This window comes from Oncorhynchus tshawytscha, linkage group LG09, assembly GCF_018296145.1.
Source record: "Oncorhynchus tshawytscha isolate Ot180627B linkage group LG09, Otsh_v2.0, whole genome shotgun sequence".
Taxonomy (NCBI): Eukaryota; Metazoa; Chordata; class Actinopteri; order Salmoniformes; family Salmonidae; genus Oncorhynchus; species Oncorhynchus tshawytscha.
Genome location: NC_056437.1, coordinates 78,342,625 through 78,363,342, shown reverse-complemented (window position 1 = coordinate 78,363,342; position 20,718 = coordinate 78,342,625). Strand labels below are relative to the sequence as shown.

The window sequence follows — 20,718 nt, the reverse complement described above, 5'->3', positions numbered from 1 at the left end:
AGCAGATATCCGACAACAATCTCCGGAGTAACGAGGAGGCATGACCAACTCTTGTTGCCATAGCGTCACCTCCACAACCCTGTTCCCGGCGCCGCCGCAAACACCTTTGTCGCGAACACCTCACCCCTGTGCGGACACACGTCTTCCTCATTGATACGGAGCAATCCATGATAGGTAAGAGTGTTGTACCCCCACAATGAGCGCAAAAGCAGCCCTTGCTAAAATGGGTTCCAGTAGTCTGATGTAAAATGAGCTGGGCTGCTTTGTCCTGGTTCTTTTTTCCTACATTGGAGCTGGGACGGGACGGTGGAGGGGGGAGGCGAGGCCTGCGCTGGCGGTTTGGTTGTTCTGTAAGGCTTCAGAGAATACCACTGGCTGAGACTTCAACAGAAACCATAAGGAGTCTGAAAGGCTTGGAGTCCAAACACCACAGAGCAAGGGAAGAAAGGAGGGAGAGAGAGAGGGAGGGAGGCCAGCGAGAAACCACCAAACTCATTCAGCGAGCTCAGCATTGCTCTCTGCCTTTCTTTATGAAAAAGTGCTGTTAAAGTTGGGAGAAACGTCACACACACACGCGCTTCTCACTCAGACAGATCAGGTCCTGACAGACCGAAGGGGTCAGGCTTACCAGAACAGTGCATATCCAGGTCAGTATTCTTGGCACAGGGAGAGGTTAACGTAGGGAGGGAAAGCTCCAATTCTGGAATGGGAGGACCCCCCCTCCAAAAATGGTCCCACAAGCACACACATACATTCACAGAGCAAGAAAGACAGACATAAAAAGGGCAGGGAGCCACAGAGAGGAGGAGAGAGGGAACCACTAACCAGACAGAGACAGAGAAAGAGAGAGAGGGCTGGCTTGTGAAGAGGAAGACCAGAGCACAGATGGTAATGCTTATGGGAAGTGTGTCAACCCAGGCTGTGTAGGGGGGAGGGTAGTTACTCTGCTGTTGGGTCACGGGACGGGGATGGTCAAACGAGGGGCCCAGGGTCATCACCCCTTTGACCTTGCCTCCCCGAGAGCCGGCGGCAGCGGACAAGGGGGTGTCGGAGTCAGGGTGGGTCATGTGTCACTGCTTTTAAGAGACGGCCAATCTGTCATCCCTGCATGTCTGGTAGGGTCAGTGGATGGCCTTGTCTTGTTTATGCACCAAGATACCATACCTGCTGTTTGTTAGCTTTACCAAGACATCTACATCCAGCCACAACAGCTGCACTTACAGTAAGCACTGGGTGTCATCTGATTTTGTGTGTATAAGTTAACACACAACACATAAATACGGTAACTATAAAATGTTGTTGCAACAAGCCTAGAGACAACTCTTGAAAACAAGTATAAAATTAGTAGGAACAGACACGGAATTCAAACAAAAATATGTTGTTCCTCTGCCCCGGGGTGGGAATACAAAGGGAGTAATTAGGAAACATGAAACTCATAAAGTGAAAAGTTTAAGACATATTTTGGTGGCAATTCGAGCACGCATTCCATTAATTGTGCTTTGAAAAACAAAAGAAACCAACTAAAGCATGTCTGTGTCTTTGACATGTAAAAAGAAAGGGGAATGCCCACAAACTGTTAAGAATAGATGCTCCCTGAGTTTTAGTGTAGCGGTATTCTGACCACAGCAGGTTTTTGTCTGTCTTAAGTGATTACAAAGTCAGTCCTTCCACAGTTTGTTTCTTGACAAGCAAATGTGAAGACTATGCGAGTTCACCAGGCAGCTTTTGGAGATGCCAGCCAGTGCACCAAATCGTGGCCTACTATGTGGAGCTGGAGAGAGTTGAGAGACTTATAAGAGAATCACACTCTGGGCTGTGGGGAAGCTGTTTCAGACGAGAGTGTCATTCGGAGCGAGAGCCATATCTTCATGACAAACACAACTTCCTAAGAAATGTTTTAAATGGATGAGGGAATAAAATAGACAGGAATATCAGCTAATGGTCAAAGCCCGCTCTCCTTTAAGCTTCCAGTGGGCAACAGTTAGGAGGAGACATCATCCTCTCCAGAATGATACTACAAGACAAAAGTACTCCAGCTGTGCTATTGCAGTCCTTTCTTCTCTCTCTTTTCAAAGTAACTGTCCAGCTTTTCCAGATTTCTATGAAATATGACCTATAATAATGAATTACAATGAGTGAAATAGTTTTCCTTCCTAAATGTTTTAATGAAGTTTGTTAAAAAGCAGCTTTTCTGTGTTGGAAGGGTGTGGGTGTACCCCAACAATAGAACGGTGTGGTCATCAAAAATATTAATGTGAGTAGACCGCCGAATGGCCAGCTAATCCTCCTCTATGAGGACATTTTTGAAACTGTCTGTTTGAGATACAAGCTTGGAGGTGGGGTTTTTCTAATGTTTTATTTTTTGTTTTGGCCACAAATATGGGTATAAGATGAGTTAACAACATTATTTGGGTATACAGTGCATTTGGAAAATATTCAGACCCCTTGACTTTTTCTCCCCACAATTACATTACAGCCTTATTCTAAAATGGATTAAATAAATGTTTCCCTCATCAATCTACACACAATACCCCATAATGACAAAGCAAAAAAACAGATTTCTTTTGTTTTCTTGCAAATGTATTAAAAAATGTAAACAGAAATACCTTATTTACATAAGTATTCAGACCCTTTGCTATAAGACTCAAATTGATCTCAGGTGCATCCTGTTTCCATTGGTCATCATTGAGATGTTTCTACAACTTGGGAGTCCACCCTGTGGTAAATTCAATTGATTGGACATGATTTGGAAAGGCCCTGCCAAGCCGCACTGCTTCTTGACACACTGCTCACTTAAACTGGAAGGCAGCCGCACAAACGTGTCGGGGGAAACACTGTACAACTGGCGACCAAAGTCAGCATGCATGCGCCCGGCCCGTCACAGGAGTCGCTAGAGCGCAATGGGAGAAGGACATCCTAGCCGACCAAATCCTTCCCTAACCCGGACGACGCTGAGCCAATTGTGCGCCGCCTCATGGGTTTCATAGTCGCGGCCGGCTGCGACATAGCCTGGAATCGAACCTGCATCTGTAGTAACGCCTCTAGCATTGCGATGCAGTGCCTTAGACCGCTGCGTCATTCGCGAGGCTCCGAATGCACTGTAAGTTAACAGAATATTAACTATTAAAAGTGATATTTTCACTGGACAATTACTTTAAGACATGTGGACGGTACGAATCCCTGAAAAGTGACAGCGGAGTTGATCAGTGAACTCTCTGGAGTTTGACTGGAGAGCTGCTCTTGGGTATATAACATTTCTCAAACCGTCTGTCTGCTGGGACGAGCTGTCATTCGTTACATGGGAGAACACCGCAATATGGTTTACCCCCCGGGCGAGACTTCAAAGTGTTCAGAGCTCATATACTTCCATCATCCTTAGACCAGAAAAAAACTGTGAAATCTGGCATGAGAGCTACAGTAGTTGTCTGGGCAAGAGTAGCCACACTCCTCAAAAGCTAACAAAGAACTATGTGCTGTTTCAAGGTCCCTTGCTTGAGTTTAGCTGGAGTTCAACTCCTTCCAGGGGTTTAAGGAGAGGTTCTGTGAGTTAAATGTTGCCAGAAAACTGATTGCAGCTTGAAGACAACATAGTCCTGTCATGTAAAATCACTGCTCCTGGAGTGGGTGAGACAATTCTCCTCAGGATCCACTAAAAAGTGATACCTCCCCTCGCTTTTGAACCAACCAATGTGTTTACTGAGAGGACCGTGAAAACGGTTACTTGTTGTCTAAGGAAGTGTCATTCTAGGATTAAAATTGTTCCTGAGGTTAGAACAGCATGGAGACGTCTTCCTGGTGGATTGGCACATGCCTCCATGCTCCACTCTAACCAACACATTTCAAGGTGACAAATCCGGTCTGTCATGTTTGCTCTCTCCTAGCTTCAACGTCTGGCAACGACATGTGAGAAATCTGTTTAACACTCCCAAGATAACATATTTAGTGTCTATTCTCTGCAATAGCACTACCTCTCATCATGGCTGAAGAGCTGAACAATCACAAAAAAGGAGATCTGAATGCCAGATGTTGCATTTATATTTATAATGGTGAGATATTTAGAGACAGAGAATTGGGTTAAGAACCACTTTCTGGCATGCAACAACAATTTACATAAGCCTCCGAACAGCGAATACACTGGTGCAGGGCACAAAGAGTTGAACCAGTAAACACTGGGCCGCATCGCAGGCACTACTACAAAAACAACTGCTAACAATGCTATGTCCTTGTTCTCTCCTGGCTGTTCCTCATTGGATGGAGATGCTAACTCTGCCCGCCAGCTGTCAAGCCCAGAGAGAACCTCCCCATCGCCCCAGAACGCCAAAGGACACACCTTCCATTAAAGCTTATGCTTACCATTCCCTTTGGTCTCCTCCTGGAGCGCTCAAAGGAAGCCAATGAGAGGAAAGGAGGAGTGTGTAGGTTAGCGGATGGGGGCAATACGAGGGGAATTAATAAAATGGTGTAAGTGCATCATGGGCGTAGAAAATCCCTCCAGGGACAGATGTGACATTTCTCAGCGGCAGCACTTTCCAGGAAGAGAAGGGGCTTTACAATACCCTCCTCTACAGGGGGCTGGGCTGTCACTATGATGGATTCATAAATCCTGCTAATGAGATTACAGAGTAAGAAAATATGTCAGTGAGCGAGCGGTCTGCACAGCACGCACAGGCCGGCCGAGAAGCGGGTCACGTGTGCAATCGTGCGTGTGCAGCACTCGTTTGTGTGTGAGAGTAGGATATTCCTTATTTGTGACTTCTATAGTCAAGACATAGTTGAGAGATGGATTAAAAAACCAGTGTCCCTGAATAAATATGTCAGCATAGGTACATGTAGCCCAGTACATACTTTGTCATATGTCGTGCATCTCTTCAATATAGCTGGAAGAGCGTAGGTTGAATCCATAATACACCCTAGGAGTAAGAGTCTTGTCTTGATCATTCATTAACAGGAGCTGTTGGGGTTGAATAGATTGCACAATTAGAACCTGCCATCTGCACTGGGCTACAGGATCAAATTAACCACGAGACATGCTGAATGCCAAACCCAATGTCTTGAATCCTAAGAAACAACACTATGACAAAAACAAAGCACTTCATAAAAGCAGACGTGATGCTACTGTACCGCAAAAGCAACTCCACTTCTTTGATCTAGCATTGCTCATTCACAATGGCAGCTATACAAAAAATGGCAGTGGTGGCCAGCAAATCTATCACAATCCCATCTACACACCTCCGCTGTCACACACTGACCCATCATCTCCGAGAGGCCTGGGATGTGAGCCGCAGTAACACATGCCCCACATTCCATTACTGAGCCATTAGAGGGCGAATTGTCACACGTGAGGTGGCTACGAGGTGAAGCCTCCTGCATTGGGTCATCCATCAGGCTAGTTGACTGAGGGTCACTGCCATATTGTGTACTGGACTGCACAACGCCATAATGGCCTCTGTAAATGCAGTATAAACTCGCTCACTAGCATACATGCTACAGTACGAGAGCAGCGCTAACAAGCGAGTAGTCACTAGCGCCTGCTCGGTGATAGATGGCAAGTGCAGACGATTAGTCCACTGCTATTGTTGCGGTTATTATCCAATTAGCTGGCATGCTTAGCCGGGTTGACTTACAAGAGCAATTTTCACCAGCATAAGACATTCAGCGGGAATAGCTCTGGTAGGTCATATTACAAAAACAATAACGATAGCAGGTCATATTGAACAGCCCCGGGCTGGTACAATGAGTCATCATTTATGGGGTATTGCAGGGCTATGTAAACAGAACACAACGATAACAATAAGAAACGGATGCTGTGACAATGACATAGACGCTCACTTAAATAGCAATAATGTTTACAGGAAACAAAGAGGAAGAAAAATTATGGAAAATGGGGCAAACCTATTGACTTTTATGATTGGGCATGAATAGCGCACTGTATGACTTCAATAGGACTTTAGAGGCCCGTTTCTATGGTTTTCTATCTCCAATAGGGTCGGGAACCAATAAAAAATACAAGTTAAATGGGGTTTTATTGCATTTTCAACTTTACTGATGTGTTTCCTAAAATGTGTTATATAGCGAATGTTCCCACGTGCGCGCTAGCCAACAGCTTGCAGATACAGTGCGGGTATAGCCTACAGGATGAGATTATTATGGACCAAAGAGCTTGGTTATTTTTATTTGTCAAATGGCAGCCAATCATCGATGATCATGTCACCAGAATATGACCCTCAATATTTATTGGAAAGAAGCATCAAGCTCATCACCTTGCACTTTCACCACCCTGTCAAGTTCATCATAACTTAACTCATCTGTTGCCTCATAAATTGCCGAGTCGTAGTGGGAGGACCACAACATATCATTTGAAAATCTAAGTTTACGTCGATATGATGGTTATTATATAAAAATCTGAAAATGTGTTTCATCCTCCATTTCTCGCATAATTAACTTTAGACATAAAAAGATCCCAGTTTGTCTAGCGTATTTTGTTTTGCCGACATTTGGAAAGTTTACAGACAAATTTCTTTTCACGACATGTACTTAACTTGCATAAAAAAGGTTGGATGTAAGCCTGCTTACTGGGGCGGCAGGGTAGCCTAGTGGTTAGAGTGGTGGACTAGTAACCAAAAGGTTGCAAGTTCAAATCCCCAAGCTGGCAAGGTACAATAAAAAATCTCTCATTCTGCCCCTGAACAGGAAGTTAACCAACTATTCCTAAGCAGTCATTGAAAATAAAAATTTAATCTTAACTGACTTGCCTAGTTAAATAAAGGAAGAATAAAAACGGTCTGCATTTCGTTCTGTAGAGCACATTTATTTCTTATCTTAACCTCCTTTGGGAAAGTCTTCTTTACATTTGGACATCTGGTCAGTCCATTGCTGCCAGTAGTATGTGTCACTGTTGATACATCTGAGATGTAGTGATGGAGATGGTGTAGCGTGAACAGTCTCCCCAACGAGGACTGACTGTTCCTTTACGTGTGTGAAAGAGTGACAGCTGCCCGTATCCCTGAGGGTGCCACTGACTTCCTTCCTCCGCGTGGGTTCTTCTTATGTAAGTGGTTTCCTTGACGACCGAGAGGTGCCTCAGAGTGTGTCCTGAGTTGCCATGACCGCCCACACCGGTTCTGATTGGCTTTGGCTTGGCTATAGGATTTCCCAGGGGAATACACCTGTGGGTTGAGGTGGTGGCTTCTCCGAATGTCTATTGGCTACAGTACATTATCTTGCAAAGGCCCAGACACAAGTTTGTTTTCTTTAAAACACACAAGTACACACAGTCAGAGAAATATACATAAGACATGCAACAAACTACCATGCAATTATAACATATTCAAATAAAAATCACGGCATCTCCTCACACACTGAGAGTAAGAGAGAGATAGAACGAGAAGAGAAAAGCAGACTTATGGGAAAGGTTCTCACCATTTAACTAAATCCTTCCCTCAGTAAAGCTTGAGAAAATAAAACCCACATTTCTTCCGTTCTGCATGAATTGTTGACAAACAACCCCAGGAGAGGAGGATAATCAACTTTCCATTCAAACCAATCCTCAGCTCTGAGCAGAGTCTTTCCTCTGCTCTCAAACTGAAGCCTAATTCTGTGTCCCTTCACAGATGACGTGTGACGTGGACATAGAGGGGGTGAATGAGAGAGCGGGAGAGAGAGATAGCGAAGTACAGCATGTTTAATGGCAATCACCTGACAGGGGAGGCGAGGGAGGAAGTGAGGCAGTAGCATCCCTCCAATCACGTCATACCCCCCAGGCTCCCCAGCCGGTGATGGAGGGAAAGGTGGGGGTAGAAAGGAACTCGTCCTCTAAACATTCCTTTATTTCCAGAGCCTGCTGTCATTAGTGTGGTGGTTAGTGTGGTGGTGGTAAAAGAGTATGTGTTTGTACAGGGCATGGATAAATGAGGGAGAGACAATCAACAAGTATACAGAGCCTTCTGAAAGTATTTATTCCACGTTGTGTTACAGCTCGAATTAAAAATGGATTAAATCATTTTTTCCCCCTCACCCATCTACACACAATACCCCATAATGACGAAGTGAAAACATGTTTATACATTTTTGCAAATGTATTGAAAATTAAATACAGAAATCAAATTTACATAAGTACACTGCTCAAAAAAATAAAGGGAACACTTAAACAACACAATGTAACTCCAAGTCAATCACACTTCTGTGAAATCAAACTGTCCACTTAGGAAGCAACACTGATTGACAATACATTTCACATGCTGTTGTGCAAATGGAATAGACAAGAGGTGGAAATTATAGGCAATTAGCAAGACACCCCCAATAATGGAGTGGTTCTGCAGGTGATAACCACAGACCACTTCTCAGTTCCTATGCTTCCTGGCTGATGTTTTGGTCCCTTTTGAATGCTGGCAGTGCTTTCACTCTAGTGGTAGCATGAGACGGAGTCTACAACCCACACAAGTGGCTCAGGTAGTGCAGTTCATCCAGGATGGCACATCAATGCGAGCTGTGGCAAGAAGGTTTGCTGTGTCTGTCAGCGTAGTGTCCAGAGCATGGAGGCGCTACCAGGAGACAGGCCAGTACATCAGGAGACGTGGAGGAGGCCGTAGGAGGGCAACAACCCAGTAGCAGGACCACTAACTCTGCCTTTGTGCAAGGAGGAGCACTGCCAGAGCCCTGCAAAATGACCTCCAGCAGGCCACAAATGTGAATGTGTCTGCTCAAACGGTCAGAAACAGACTCCATGAGGGTGGTATGAGGGCCCGACGTCCACAGGTGGGGGTTGTTCTTACAGCCCAACACCGTGCAGGACGTTTGGCATTTGCCAGAGAACACCAAGATTGGCAAATTCGCCACTGGCGCCCTGTGCTCTTCACAAATGAAAGCAGGTTCACACTGAGCAGATGTGACAGACGTGACAGTCTGGAGACGCCGTGGAGAACGTTCTGCTGCCTGCAACATCCTCCAGCATGACCGGTTTGGAGGTGGGTCAGTCATGGTGTGGGGTGGCATTTCTTTGGGGGGCCGCACAGCCCTCCATGTGCTCGCCAGAGGTAGCTTGACTGCCATTAGGTACCGAGATGAGATCCTCAGACCCCTGAAACCATATGGTGGTGCGATTGGCCCTGGGTTCTTCCTAATGCAAGAAAATGCTAGACCTCATCTGGCTGGAGTGTGTCAGCAGTTCCTGCAAGAGGAAGGCACTGATGCTATGGACTGGCCCGCCCGTTCCCCAGACCTGAATCCAATTGAGCACATCTGGGATATCATGTCTCGCTCCATCCACCAACGCCATGTTGCACGACAGACTGTCCAGGAGTTGGGGGATGCTTTTGTCCAGGTCTGGGAGGAGATCCCTCAGGAGACCATCCGCCACCTCATGTCCAGGCGTTGTAGGGAGGTCATACAGGCACGTGGAGGCCACACACACTACTGAGCCTCATTTTGACTTGTTTTAAGGACATTACATCAAAGTTGGATCAGCCTGTAGTGTGGTTTTCCACTTTAATTTTGAGTGTGACTCCAAATCCAGACCTCCATGGGTTGATAAATTTGTGATTTTGTTGTCAGCACATTCAACTATGTAAAGAAAAAGTATTTAATAAGAATATTTCATTCATTCAGATCTAGGATGTGTTATTTTAGTGTTCCCTTTATTTTTTTGAGCAGTGTATATACACCCCAGTCAAAACACCTTGGCGGTGATTACAGCTGTGACTGAGTAAGTCTCTAAGAGCTTTGCACACCTGGATTGTATAATATTTGCATTATTCTTTTAAAAATTCTTCAAGCTCAGTCAAGTTGGTTGTTGATCATTGCTAGGACAGCCATTTTCAAGCCGATTTCAAGTCAAAACTGTAACTAGGCCACTCAGGAACATTCAATGTCATCTTGGTAAGCAACTCCAGTGTTTTTTTTAGCCTTGGTGGTTTAGGTTATAGTCCTGCTGAAAAGGTGAATTTGTCTCCCATTCTGTTGGAAAGCAGACTGAGCCAGGTTTTCCTCTAGGATTATGCCTATGCTTAGTTCTATTCTGTTTATTTTTATCATAAAAAACTCCCAAGTTTGACAAGCATGACAAGCATGCCCATAACATGATGCAGCCTCCACCATGCTTGAAAATATGAGTGCTACTCAGTGATGTGGGGCGGCAGGGTAGTGGTTAGAGCATTGGACTAGTAACCGAAAGGTTGCAAGTTCATATCCCCGAGCTGACAAGGTACAAAAAGGTACAAATCTGTCATTCTGCCCCCTAGGCCGTCATTGAAAATAAGAATTTGTTCTTTTTAAAATTTTATACATTTGACCCCTTTTTCTCCCCAATTTCGTGGTATCCAATTGTTTAGTAGCTTCTATCTTGTCTCATCGCTACAACTCCCATACGGGCTCGGGAGAGACGAAGGTTGAAAGTCATGCGTCCTCCGAAACACAACCCAACCAAGCCGCACTGCTTCTTAACACAGCACGCATCCAACCCGGAAGCCAGCCGCACCGATGTGTCGGAGGAAACACCGTGCACCTGGCAACCTTGGTTAGCGCGCACTGCGCCCGGCCCGCCACAGGAGTCGCTGGTGTGTGATGAGACAAGGATATCCCTACCGGCCAAACCCTCCCTAACCCGGACGACGCAAGGCCAATTGTGCATCGCCACACGGACCTCCCGGTCGCGGCCAGTTACGACAGAGCCTGGGCGCGAACCCAGACTCTCTGGTGGCACAGCTGGCGCTGCAGTACAGCACCCTTAATGACTGCGCCATAACAAAGGGGTTAAATACTTAGATTCAAGACATTTCAGTTTGACATTGTTGATGAATTTTTAAAAACATTTCTAAAAACATCATTCCACTTGGACATTATTGGGTATTGTGTGTAGGCCAGTGACAGTCTCAACATAATACATGTTTTATTCAAGCTGGAACACAACAACATGTGGAAAAAGGGGTATGAATACTTTGACGGAACTGGATGTCTAAATCCAGCAAAAGAAGCGTGCGTTGAACTTCTGTTGTCACAGTAACAATGTGGGAGGCAGAAGAGTAAAGGACAACAATTAGAGAGTAAACAATGCTGAAAGCTATAGCCAATGGCAGGCACAGGAAGGAAGGTGGGAAGAGAGAGCTGGGCAAAGATGGTTAACTAGAAAGGCTAATGTGGTTACCAGGGGAACATGACACCGCTCTTTTCTCAGTCTCTCTCGTCATTCACTTTCCTCAAGCACATAATCAGTCTCATAGCAATAGGTTATCTTTAGGGATTATTCCTAATAGAGCACCACTGAGTCGAGAACATTCAAGGCAAAATCCCAATACCATTTTTCCTTAGGTGGATGGCAACAGGAAAATGGGGACACCAGCATAGCTACATGCGGAGGCTCGCCCCACCTAAATTAGACTAAGGGGAAACACTGCCACGCTCCGGGCACCCAGGCCTGTGTTGGGTGTGGTCTGGCAGCTTCCAGGGGAGTAGAATGGCTAGGCTACACCATAGTGACTGACTGCCACCAACAGCGAGAGCACTCAAGCGGTCTGCGCCGCATGCCTATTGACTGGCTGCCAGGCTCATAATTGAAATCTCCAGCCCTTATTCCGTTCAGACACTGTTGGATTAGCTAACCCGGCCGCTCCACTAATGGTGTCCGGGAGAGTAGTTCTCCCTGTCTCCTCATCTCTCTCCACCCACTATCTCTGTACCTCACACTCGCTACATGTCCTTCTTTGTGCTCTCATTTCTCTCTCTTGAGCTCTTTTAGATACATCCTCTGTGCATCCATCCTTCTTCTCTAGCTTGAAGTAATCAAACATGAAGTAAAAATGAGCTTCAGCTTGGTTTTCACTGATTCCAGTCATGTCAGGTGAGTGGTTATAAGATAATTCATGGAAGGGAGGTAAGAAAAATATTTTTTTATAGTCAAAACAATGCTGTTCTATCTCGGTTCTTTCTCCTCTATTTGTGTGCATCTCTGTGTCAAAACAGAACCACAGACAAAGCCTTTAATTCAATCAATGGGGTCAACTTCAGGGGCTAAGAAGTCAAAAGCCAATATTCAGTCCCTGGCAGGAGGCATCTTTCCCATTGATTGCCATCATTAGCGTGTCTGAGCACGCCATATAGCCAACCCTTTTCGTTTCCAAGGTGAAAAATGCAGGAATAATACCTCAAAAACATTTCAGTGTGAGACGGATAGGAAATCCAATTGGCTATCAGGATCCATCCATCTCAGCTGCCTGCTGGTGTCCAGTGAGAGCTGCTCCACTTAAAACCTAAATCAGTAATCACTGTTTAATTCCCTCCCTAACAGGCCTGACCCAGGACAAAGACATTAAGAGATGATATTATCTTAAGTCCACCAGAGCATATTGGACACGCATGAGAGAATAAAGCTAGATTTGATATGGACGCATGGGAGGTAGTTTGAGATAATACGCTTTGAGAATATGACTATGTTTGTCAAACACAGAAAGCCGTAGACAGATAAACAGACCTTGAAAACAAGGCAAAATGAAACCCCTAACAAAGGCTAGGGCACATAGGATCATTGTCCTCAGTTTAGCCTAACAAGACCATTTCAAAACATTCCAAACGTCAACAATCCCTATAGATACAGGATAGTATATGTACAACAAAACGACTTGAACAAATAAATACCAGATGAAATGAATGATATCTGTGACTGAGCTATCAGGTCACATACTGTATGTTTATTAAACAATCAAATATACATTAGTCGGCAGAGAAAGCCTTCCAAGCCATAACAATCCTAAAACAGTTCATATCAGTTATGATTCAGGCAGCAACCATTTCACACACACACTCACACTAGCAGACGAGTGGGAAAAGGCTACAAGCAACACACAATATCACACAATAAATTTTTTATTTAACTAGACAAATCAGTTAAGAACAAATTCTTATTTACAATAACGGCTTACCCCGGCCAAACCCTAACCCGGACGACGCTGGGTCAATTGTGCACCGCCCAATGGGACTCCCAGTCACGGCCGGTTGTGATACAGTCTGGAATTGAACCAGGGTCTGTAGTTACACCTCTAGCACTGAGATGCAGTGCCTTAGACTGCTGTGCCACCCGGGAGCCCCCATGACATTTACAAAACATAATTGAAAACAAGTCATTGTAAAGAGGGAGAGTGTTTATGGGGGAAAGTCCAACAGAAACAACAGTTTGGAGTGGAACAATGAGTCTTGATAAGGGGTCAGGAAAAAATTGAGATGTTGGGTGCCTGCCAATACCTGGTGGATTCAGAGGAAGCGGAACAGGGGGAGAGAAAGATAGAGAGCTAGAGAGAGAGAATGTTGAAATTAAAGACATATATCCTGTATATTAATATTCAAATCTGTGTCCTGCTCCACTTCCTCCAAATACACGTCACACCCTTCTTCTCGCACATTTGATTGTGACCTCTATGAGCATTGTGAAACACCCTGACCAATCACTTCATAAGGTGGACAATTAAGAGTGCTTGCAACATTCCCACCACATAATGATCCACTGGCTGTCTCGCCCTCTCTGAGGATGGATGGAATAGGGAGAGTGATAAAGAAAAAAGGGAAAACCCAGACTAGTACACCCTGGTGGCCTGAACAGAGAACTACACTGTGAGCTCCATCATATATTGGTGGAGAAGCTGTATTGAAAAGAACTATCCAATTAGAGCCTTTCATCTTCACAAGCCTGTTGTGGTCCTCGCCTTTTTTGATGGCCAGCTTGTGAAATGGTGGCCTGTTGCCATCTATGGGGCAGATTTCAGAGAGACGCCTTGTTATGTTATCTGGGCTAGACAGTGTCGAGGAGCGATGTCACAGTCGGCTTACCAGCCTCTTTAACAGCCACAGCTTTCCGCCAAGATGTAACATTATGCGTTTCCCACAATGCACCATGAACTAACCGGGGGTGGGGTAAGTGATTTAGGTTTATGGGGGCTAAAAGGGAGATGTGCCTACTCCACCCTCATTACGGTGAACGCTTATTTGTGGGAAGGATGGAGGATTTGACATGGATAACTTTTGGGCTTCTTGAAAGCCTCTTAACTATGGCATTGCAGGGAGATTAATATTTTTTATTTTTTACTGAGGAATTCAAGAACTAACAAGAGCTTCTCATGGAAATCCCTCACTTGAAATACCTGCACATGAAAAACCAACACATTGCTATAATAATAATAATTATAATAGGTACTTTTATAGTGCTTTTCAAGGACCCAATATGCCAGTCTCTTTGTCACACACTTTCCCACCTTTCAGTCATATTACGATGCACCCTGCATAGACAAATAATCTCACGTCACACATTCACATGACATGCCATCAAAAACATGCCATTCCAATCTCTCTCTCTCGCACACACACACTTCATTTTCTCATACACTCCTATCTCTCATCTACCTCGGAATTACACACAGCTGTTCCCCTATCGCAAACACCCTGGCATTAACCATCCTGGTGGGTGGGGGGTATGAGTTTACCCCAGTGGAATGGTAAAGCAGTGGGGTGCTCAGCGAGGGGGTGACAGGTCCTCGTTCACCCATTGGGCCTTATCTCAGGACCATAATGAGGAGTCAGCAGGGAGGTAAAACCAGCCTTATGAGGACAGGCGTCGTACTGTATTGTGGGGACAATTCTCAGATAATATGAAAGTGTTGTGATATAAGCAGAGCAGCCCTCTGTGAATCTAATTGGTTCATCTTCAAAGGGGCCGGGAGCCACAGTGTGCTACTTGAATAGGATGAACTGGCCAGAAATGTAATTCAGTTCATTGTGACATGTCTGACTCCTGAGACCCTGAAAACAGTTCAAATGGAGTTAGAATCAAGTGGGAGATGTCGTCAGCGTTAAGCAACCATCTTTTCACCTTCAATACCAAATCTACATGCAGCAGGCACAAAACAAGGCTCCTTGATACTTCTCGATTTTGTCCACGCAGTAGTACTGAACTAAGGACAGCAGGAAGTTTGCTTATGCCAAACCTCCCCTAGTGAGTCTACAGACCAAAACTGAACTAGGACCAGTGGTTGAGTAACTACCTGGGAGCCTCTTGGTGGGCTGCAGTCTCATGTTGAGGGCCTGGTGGGAGAGTAGGGGGGAGGAGGGCAGCGAGCGTGACACGCCCTCCATGATACGGATGTGCTGCATGCCCTCGGTCACCGGGAGAGGAGGCCCCCCGTAGTCGCCCTCAAATAGCCCGTCACCCTCTGTGGAGCTGCCGCCTAGGAAGGAGAGGCAGAGAGGTGTCATATAGTCATTTATACTACATTCCCACACACCGACAGAATTTGTCATTTGAAATCAACTACTGTTCACAAGAGACCTAAAACCAACACACTGACATATTACATTATCACCACTCACAATATAGTGCAGACACACAGACACACACACATCGCTCGCTGACACATTTCATTAACAGCACACTCAGTATCATCTCTGACTGTGTCAACACCTCCAGTTTTAGACACGGTTGAGGCTGCAGTTTCACCGTACAAGCTGGTAAACCTCTGCAACTGTCATCCTAGTGTTAAAGGATGGGTCCATTTTGTTTCTCTCTCAGACAAGCACCTGCCTGTTGTCTGGTAGTGAAACAGCAGGCTAATTAGGATAGGGGAGGATATCACAGCCACTAGGGATGCTGGAATGTCAGAAAATGTGGAATGAAAATGTCAGCTGGAACATTCAATAGCTCTGACTGTGCCAGATATCCAAATATAGGAGAAACTGATGATTAATAAAAATGTATCCAATTGATCAAGAATAAAGGCAAAGACTGAATGTGGCATTACTCTATCCTCCCTCTCCTTCTTTCTACAGCACACTAAACGTTTCCCCTGGCAAGAGCTGGTAGCCTAGTGGAAAGGTCGCTGGTTCGAATCCCCGAGCCGGCAAGGTGGAAAAATCTGCCGTTCTGCCCTTGTGCAAGGCAGTTAACCCCCCAACAACAAATACTCCCCGGGCACCGATGACGTGGACGTGGATTAAGGCAGCTCCCCCCGCACCACTCTGATTAAGAGGGGTTGGGTTAAATGCGGAGCACACATTTCGGTTGAATGCATTCAGATGCGCAACTGACTAGGTATTCCCCTTTCCCTAACGTACTCACAGTACTCTTCAGTCAAGAAGCACCTGAGTGCCACCATGTCAGGTGACAGGCACCTCAGACAGGGACACTGGCTGATGACACCAGCATCAGTGTGTCACTGGCAACCCATGTAACACAGCACAAGGCCACACTAATGAACATGTATTAGTAGACAGGGAGAGGGGAAGGTGGGTAGCAAGGTGAAAACAGGCTGTCACAGACAATTCTACACACAGAGGAACAGCAGTTTGATTGGAATACACAGTACAGACACATATGCCCCGCTTGGATTATGTTTTAGCAATTTGCGTCTGTTGATGTTTTAATTGTGTATGATGTGACTAAGTGTGTGTTCACCCATGTGTCTGTGTTCGACTGTGCTAGATGTCTTTTCCGACTTTGTATGAGTCATCCTGCATACAGCATCAACAACCTGCCACTCCCTTCCCAGCAGCCTTAATGCCTTTCACCTTCTCAATCTATGGCTGGATCTGTGCCTATTGGCCAACTCTAATCCAACTGCTTCTACATCACTAGGAGGAGTGGGTATGGTGAGGGGGCTGAGAGAAAGGGGGTAGGGGTGGTGTTAAGGGGGTGAAATGCCTTTCTGGGCATTTCAATTCACAGCCAATTAAACGTATAATGTTATTACTGTGCTGCTGTAACGAGATATTACAACAGTATATTTAAGCACAACAGGCCTCCCGTTACATGCCCCCACCTAGCCCTCTGGCCCCTCAGAGACAGTATATCAGTCCCTGTGCCCGAGGCCTGAGGCAGAGGAGGGGGAATAAGATAGGGATAATGCCGCTGCGCCCTTCAATGTCATGAAAGGTAATCTGCCAGCCAGGGGAATTTGCAGTGCTGCAAAAGTGTAATAAAGAGCATAGCTTTAACCTTATGGGAGCCAAGTGTATCTTACCGGTATGTAACAGCAATGACTGTCTCTCTAGGGTGATGGAGTTGGAGACATCCACAGATATGGGCGATGACTGTATGTACACTACACCATGCTGAATGTCCATGTTGACAGCACTACATAACCACCAGATGAATTGATACAATGAATTGATACAATAGACCACACCATCACAGAGATACAACGATGAGCTCCACAAGTTGTTTTCTTTGAGATCATACTGTAGATTATGAGCAAAGTGAGCCATGTGTCTCGAATGCACAGTGAACAGGGGAGGGTTACGACCCTGACAGAGGGCGAGAGAGAGAGAGAGAGAGAGAGAGAGAGAAAGAAAGAAAGAAAGAAAAAGAGGGAGAGAGCGAGAACTGTCTTATTGTTTGAGCTCCAGTTGCACTCCTCCGGTTATGAAACAGTAGATGGAAAGGAAGGGAGGAGTGGAAGAGCGGAGGAGAGGAGAGGGAGTTGTGGCCATCATGTTCTGGTATTTAAGGCTGCTACTAGTGTAGATCTCTTCAGTACATCTGCATGGGAAGGAAAAGTAAAAGGGACCACATGCACACACACACACGTGCATCAGATGGTGTCAGACAGGAAGCTGGCCTGTTGTGTTGAACTCGTCTACTGAACGGCTTGGCCTCCAAACAACAGATGGACCGAGCGGACGGATGGCCAGTTACACAAGAGGGAGGGAGGGTCATGTGGTGTGTGTGTGTGTCTTTGTGTGAGAGTGAGTGACTGAAGTGAGAGAGACATAGAAAGAGATGGGGGGAGATGGAGACCACAATTTTCACCATATGCCCATGTCCGCAATTAATATAATCACTCTCTAACTTTACTGCGGAGGTAAAATGTCACACCCTTTGGCTCCACATGGAAATGTCTTCTGGAGCATCTCTCACAATGTGGAAGAAGAGCCTTAACCACCCGAATGGATGAATGCCGAGACATGATAGAAAATGCACCCCGTCACTAAATGACTTCAGAGACCCAGGCAGGCAGCTCTAAGCCTGGGAGAGCAAGGAGGGAGCAGACTAATCACCAGTGAGAACTGCCACGAGGGAAGGAGGTAAAAAGTGTCACCGGAGCGGAACCGCAACCGACTTTGTGAAGGAATTCATACGTTGCTTTGATCAAAAACCCACCACACAAACGGCAAAGGATGTCAGGGGAAATCGGATTTGCGGTATGACAGAGTGTTAAAACACTAGCTGTGACTGAGGTGTTTTCTGTCCTCTCAGCGAGATCAAAGGGACTCTAGAGTGGTGTGGCAGGAGAGCTTTCCCCCTAACAAATGGTCCAGGATCAGCTATATTATAATGTCCCTAATGGTTAGGGGTAAGATTTGAGGTTGTTTTATCTGATCCTAACTAAATAAGTGATTATGGGGAAACATTTACTTTCAGTGAATTTTATAAAGGTGACAGTGGAAAGGACATTCAGCCACCCTGACAAAATACATACTGAACATTGGTCACAGTTCGGAAGCAGTCAAAAAAACAAGGCAAAGGACAGCAAAGAGTGAGCAGTTGAAAGCAGGGAAAAGGAGGCTAGTTTGTGAGTGTTTGTTCATGCATTTGATCATTTGGTTGCCTGTTTGTGCTGTGTAGCCTAAGCATTGCCACACACTTCCTCTTTTAGTATTGGTTTTGTCAGATGAATGTATGTATTAGAATTAGGCCTAGCTGACCTCTGTGTAATAGCATGAGGAGGACTACCAAGGCCCATAATGCACTGTTTTCCACACACACACTTCGGTGAAATGTAAGGACATTTTGGCGTCATATTATTTTCCCTAACCTAACCCTAACATGAATCTCAAAACCCCTAACCCTAAACCTAAGCCCAAAACCTAACCTGTAAACTTAGCATAGCATTTGAACAAATTCAGGACCTGACTTTTCAAGACATTAAGGTGAAGTGTTAGGACATTGCAGTCCTGAAAATGTAGGAAAACATGTGCACACACACACACACAATACCCTGAAAACAATGACTCCACAGGATGGAGGAGTAAGTTAGTGATAGAGAGCGGCAGAGATCTCAATTTATGTACAGTGTGTAAAGCGACTGCTCACCTAATGAAAAAATCACTCCACTAAATCTGAGTACCGATCTGCCTAGTGTCCTTGAGTCTGAAATGGAGCGCAGGACAGGGGTTACAGCATCAACCCACACCATTCTCTCCCTTTCTCTTTATCTTCCTCCCTCTCTTTGCTCTATTACCATAGCAGGGGGAGAGCAGTATTGTGAGGCAGAGGACAGGGAAAGAGAACAAGGGAAAAAGTAAAGATGAAGAAAAGAAAGAAATGTTGATCCTATAATTTTTTTTAACCTAAACCTCACAGTTTAACAAATATTTCCCTGTCGTCTATGGACAAGTTAAATAAATTATCTAGGCTAATTACCTCTACAATATGGGTTGACTGGAACAATTCCATACAAATTTCTCCTGTAGGCTTGATTATATCAGGTCCAGCATGTTGAAAAGCAATTGTTCTAGTACATTTACCCCCCCCCACGCAAAACCCAGCAGCTTGGGTACTAAGCCCAAAGCATGGCCTAAATCTGCTCTGTGTGGCACTGCCCAAAGTCCCATTTCATGGGAACAACCCCCCCCAACACCAGCTGGGATGATTTGGGGGGCTATCATGCTAACACCATAGCCAACAGTAGGACCACAGAGAGCTATTGGCAGAAAGTGGAGCGCCATACGGTGCTCTGGCATTATGCCATGTACATGACGCAACTCTCCATAGTCACACACACACACGGCGTAGAGGGGGCGGTTACGACTGCGGCTTGTGTCATGGGAACACATGTTCCATCCTGTGTTGTCATGTAGCCTTCCCTAAAGGCTGTTGCCTATGACCAACCGATGTGCCTGGGAGCACTACCCTATGGCAGCCTTTCTCACATGGTGGATCCCAACCAATTACACTGGGTTGCAAGCTTAAGACTGGGCTGTGGCAGAAAGAATTGTTTGGTAACACTATTTTTCAGCTGGCACCTAGTAGTTTATTTACACACGTATAGTGAGGTATCAATGGTTACTTTCTGGCACTTCGAATAATTCAACATGCCCGGTGCCTCTTCACATCATTTAGGCTAGCTTAATATTCAGAGACATTCTCTAGTTCTCTCCACTTTGTCTGGTGAGACACACCACATGGATCAATAAGAGAGCGGCTCTGACATCCACGAAGCAAACACTTTACACTGACGGGGTGTTCACTCACACTCTTAATTAGGCAATAAAGGGGCTTTGGGCTCTGTGGAAGCCTTATATGTATGACGTAGTCACAAGACGGATGGGATTCAATAACTGTAAATGTGATACTAGTAAACTGCAGGAAGTGTCTATTTGACATAGAGGAATTCATGCAAATGTTGGGTTCACCTAAGAAATGTCCAATACCGGCAGTAACCATACCCTACATCTGTGTACATTGTGTCTGAAAGTAGTCAATCAGACCTGTCAATTAAAATGACTTAGAACTTGTAATAAATGCATGTACTAGTCATAGCAAAAGTATGCAAGACAATCTATTCTAATTATGTGGACTGATGAGTTGTACTCAGAAGTAGAGGTTTACACTTAATGTATCCAATATGCACATTAGGAATGAACCTATACCTATTTGAACAGGGCCAGAGACCCCTGATGACAAATGTCTGCTCTGACCTTGGTCTACTCTGAGCTGAAGGTGACCAGCTGTGTTCCTCCAGTTCCAAA

At 45.3% G+C, this 20,718-nt stretch overlaps 1 protein-coding gene across 1 annotated transcript in view; it reads right to left on the bottom strand.

Moving 5' to 3' along the window:
* Nucleotides 1-20,718, bottom strand: part of tanc2a (tetratricopeptide repeat, ankyrin repeat and coiled-coil containing 2a) — a 141,571-nt gene that overhangs the window by 31,034 nt on the left and 89,819 nt on the right. The window contains 1 exon segment of the mRNA XM_042327509.1: nt 15,018-15,200. Coding sequence (XP_042183443.1) covers nt 15,018-15,200 — 183 coding nt within the window.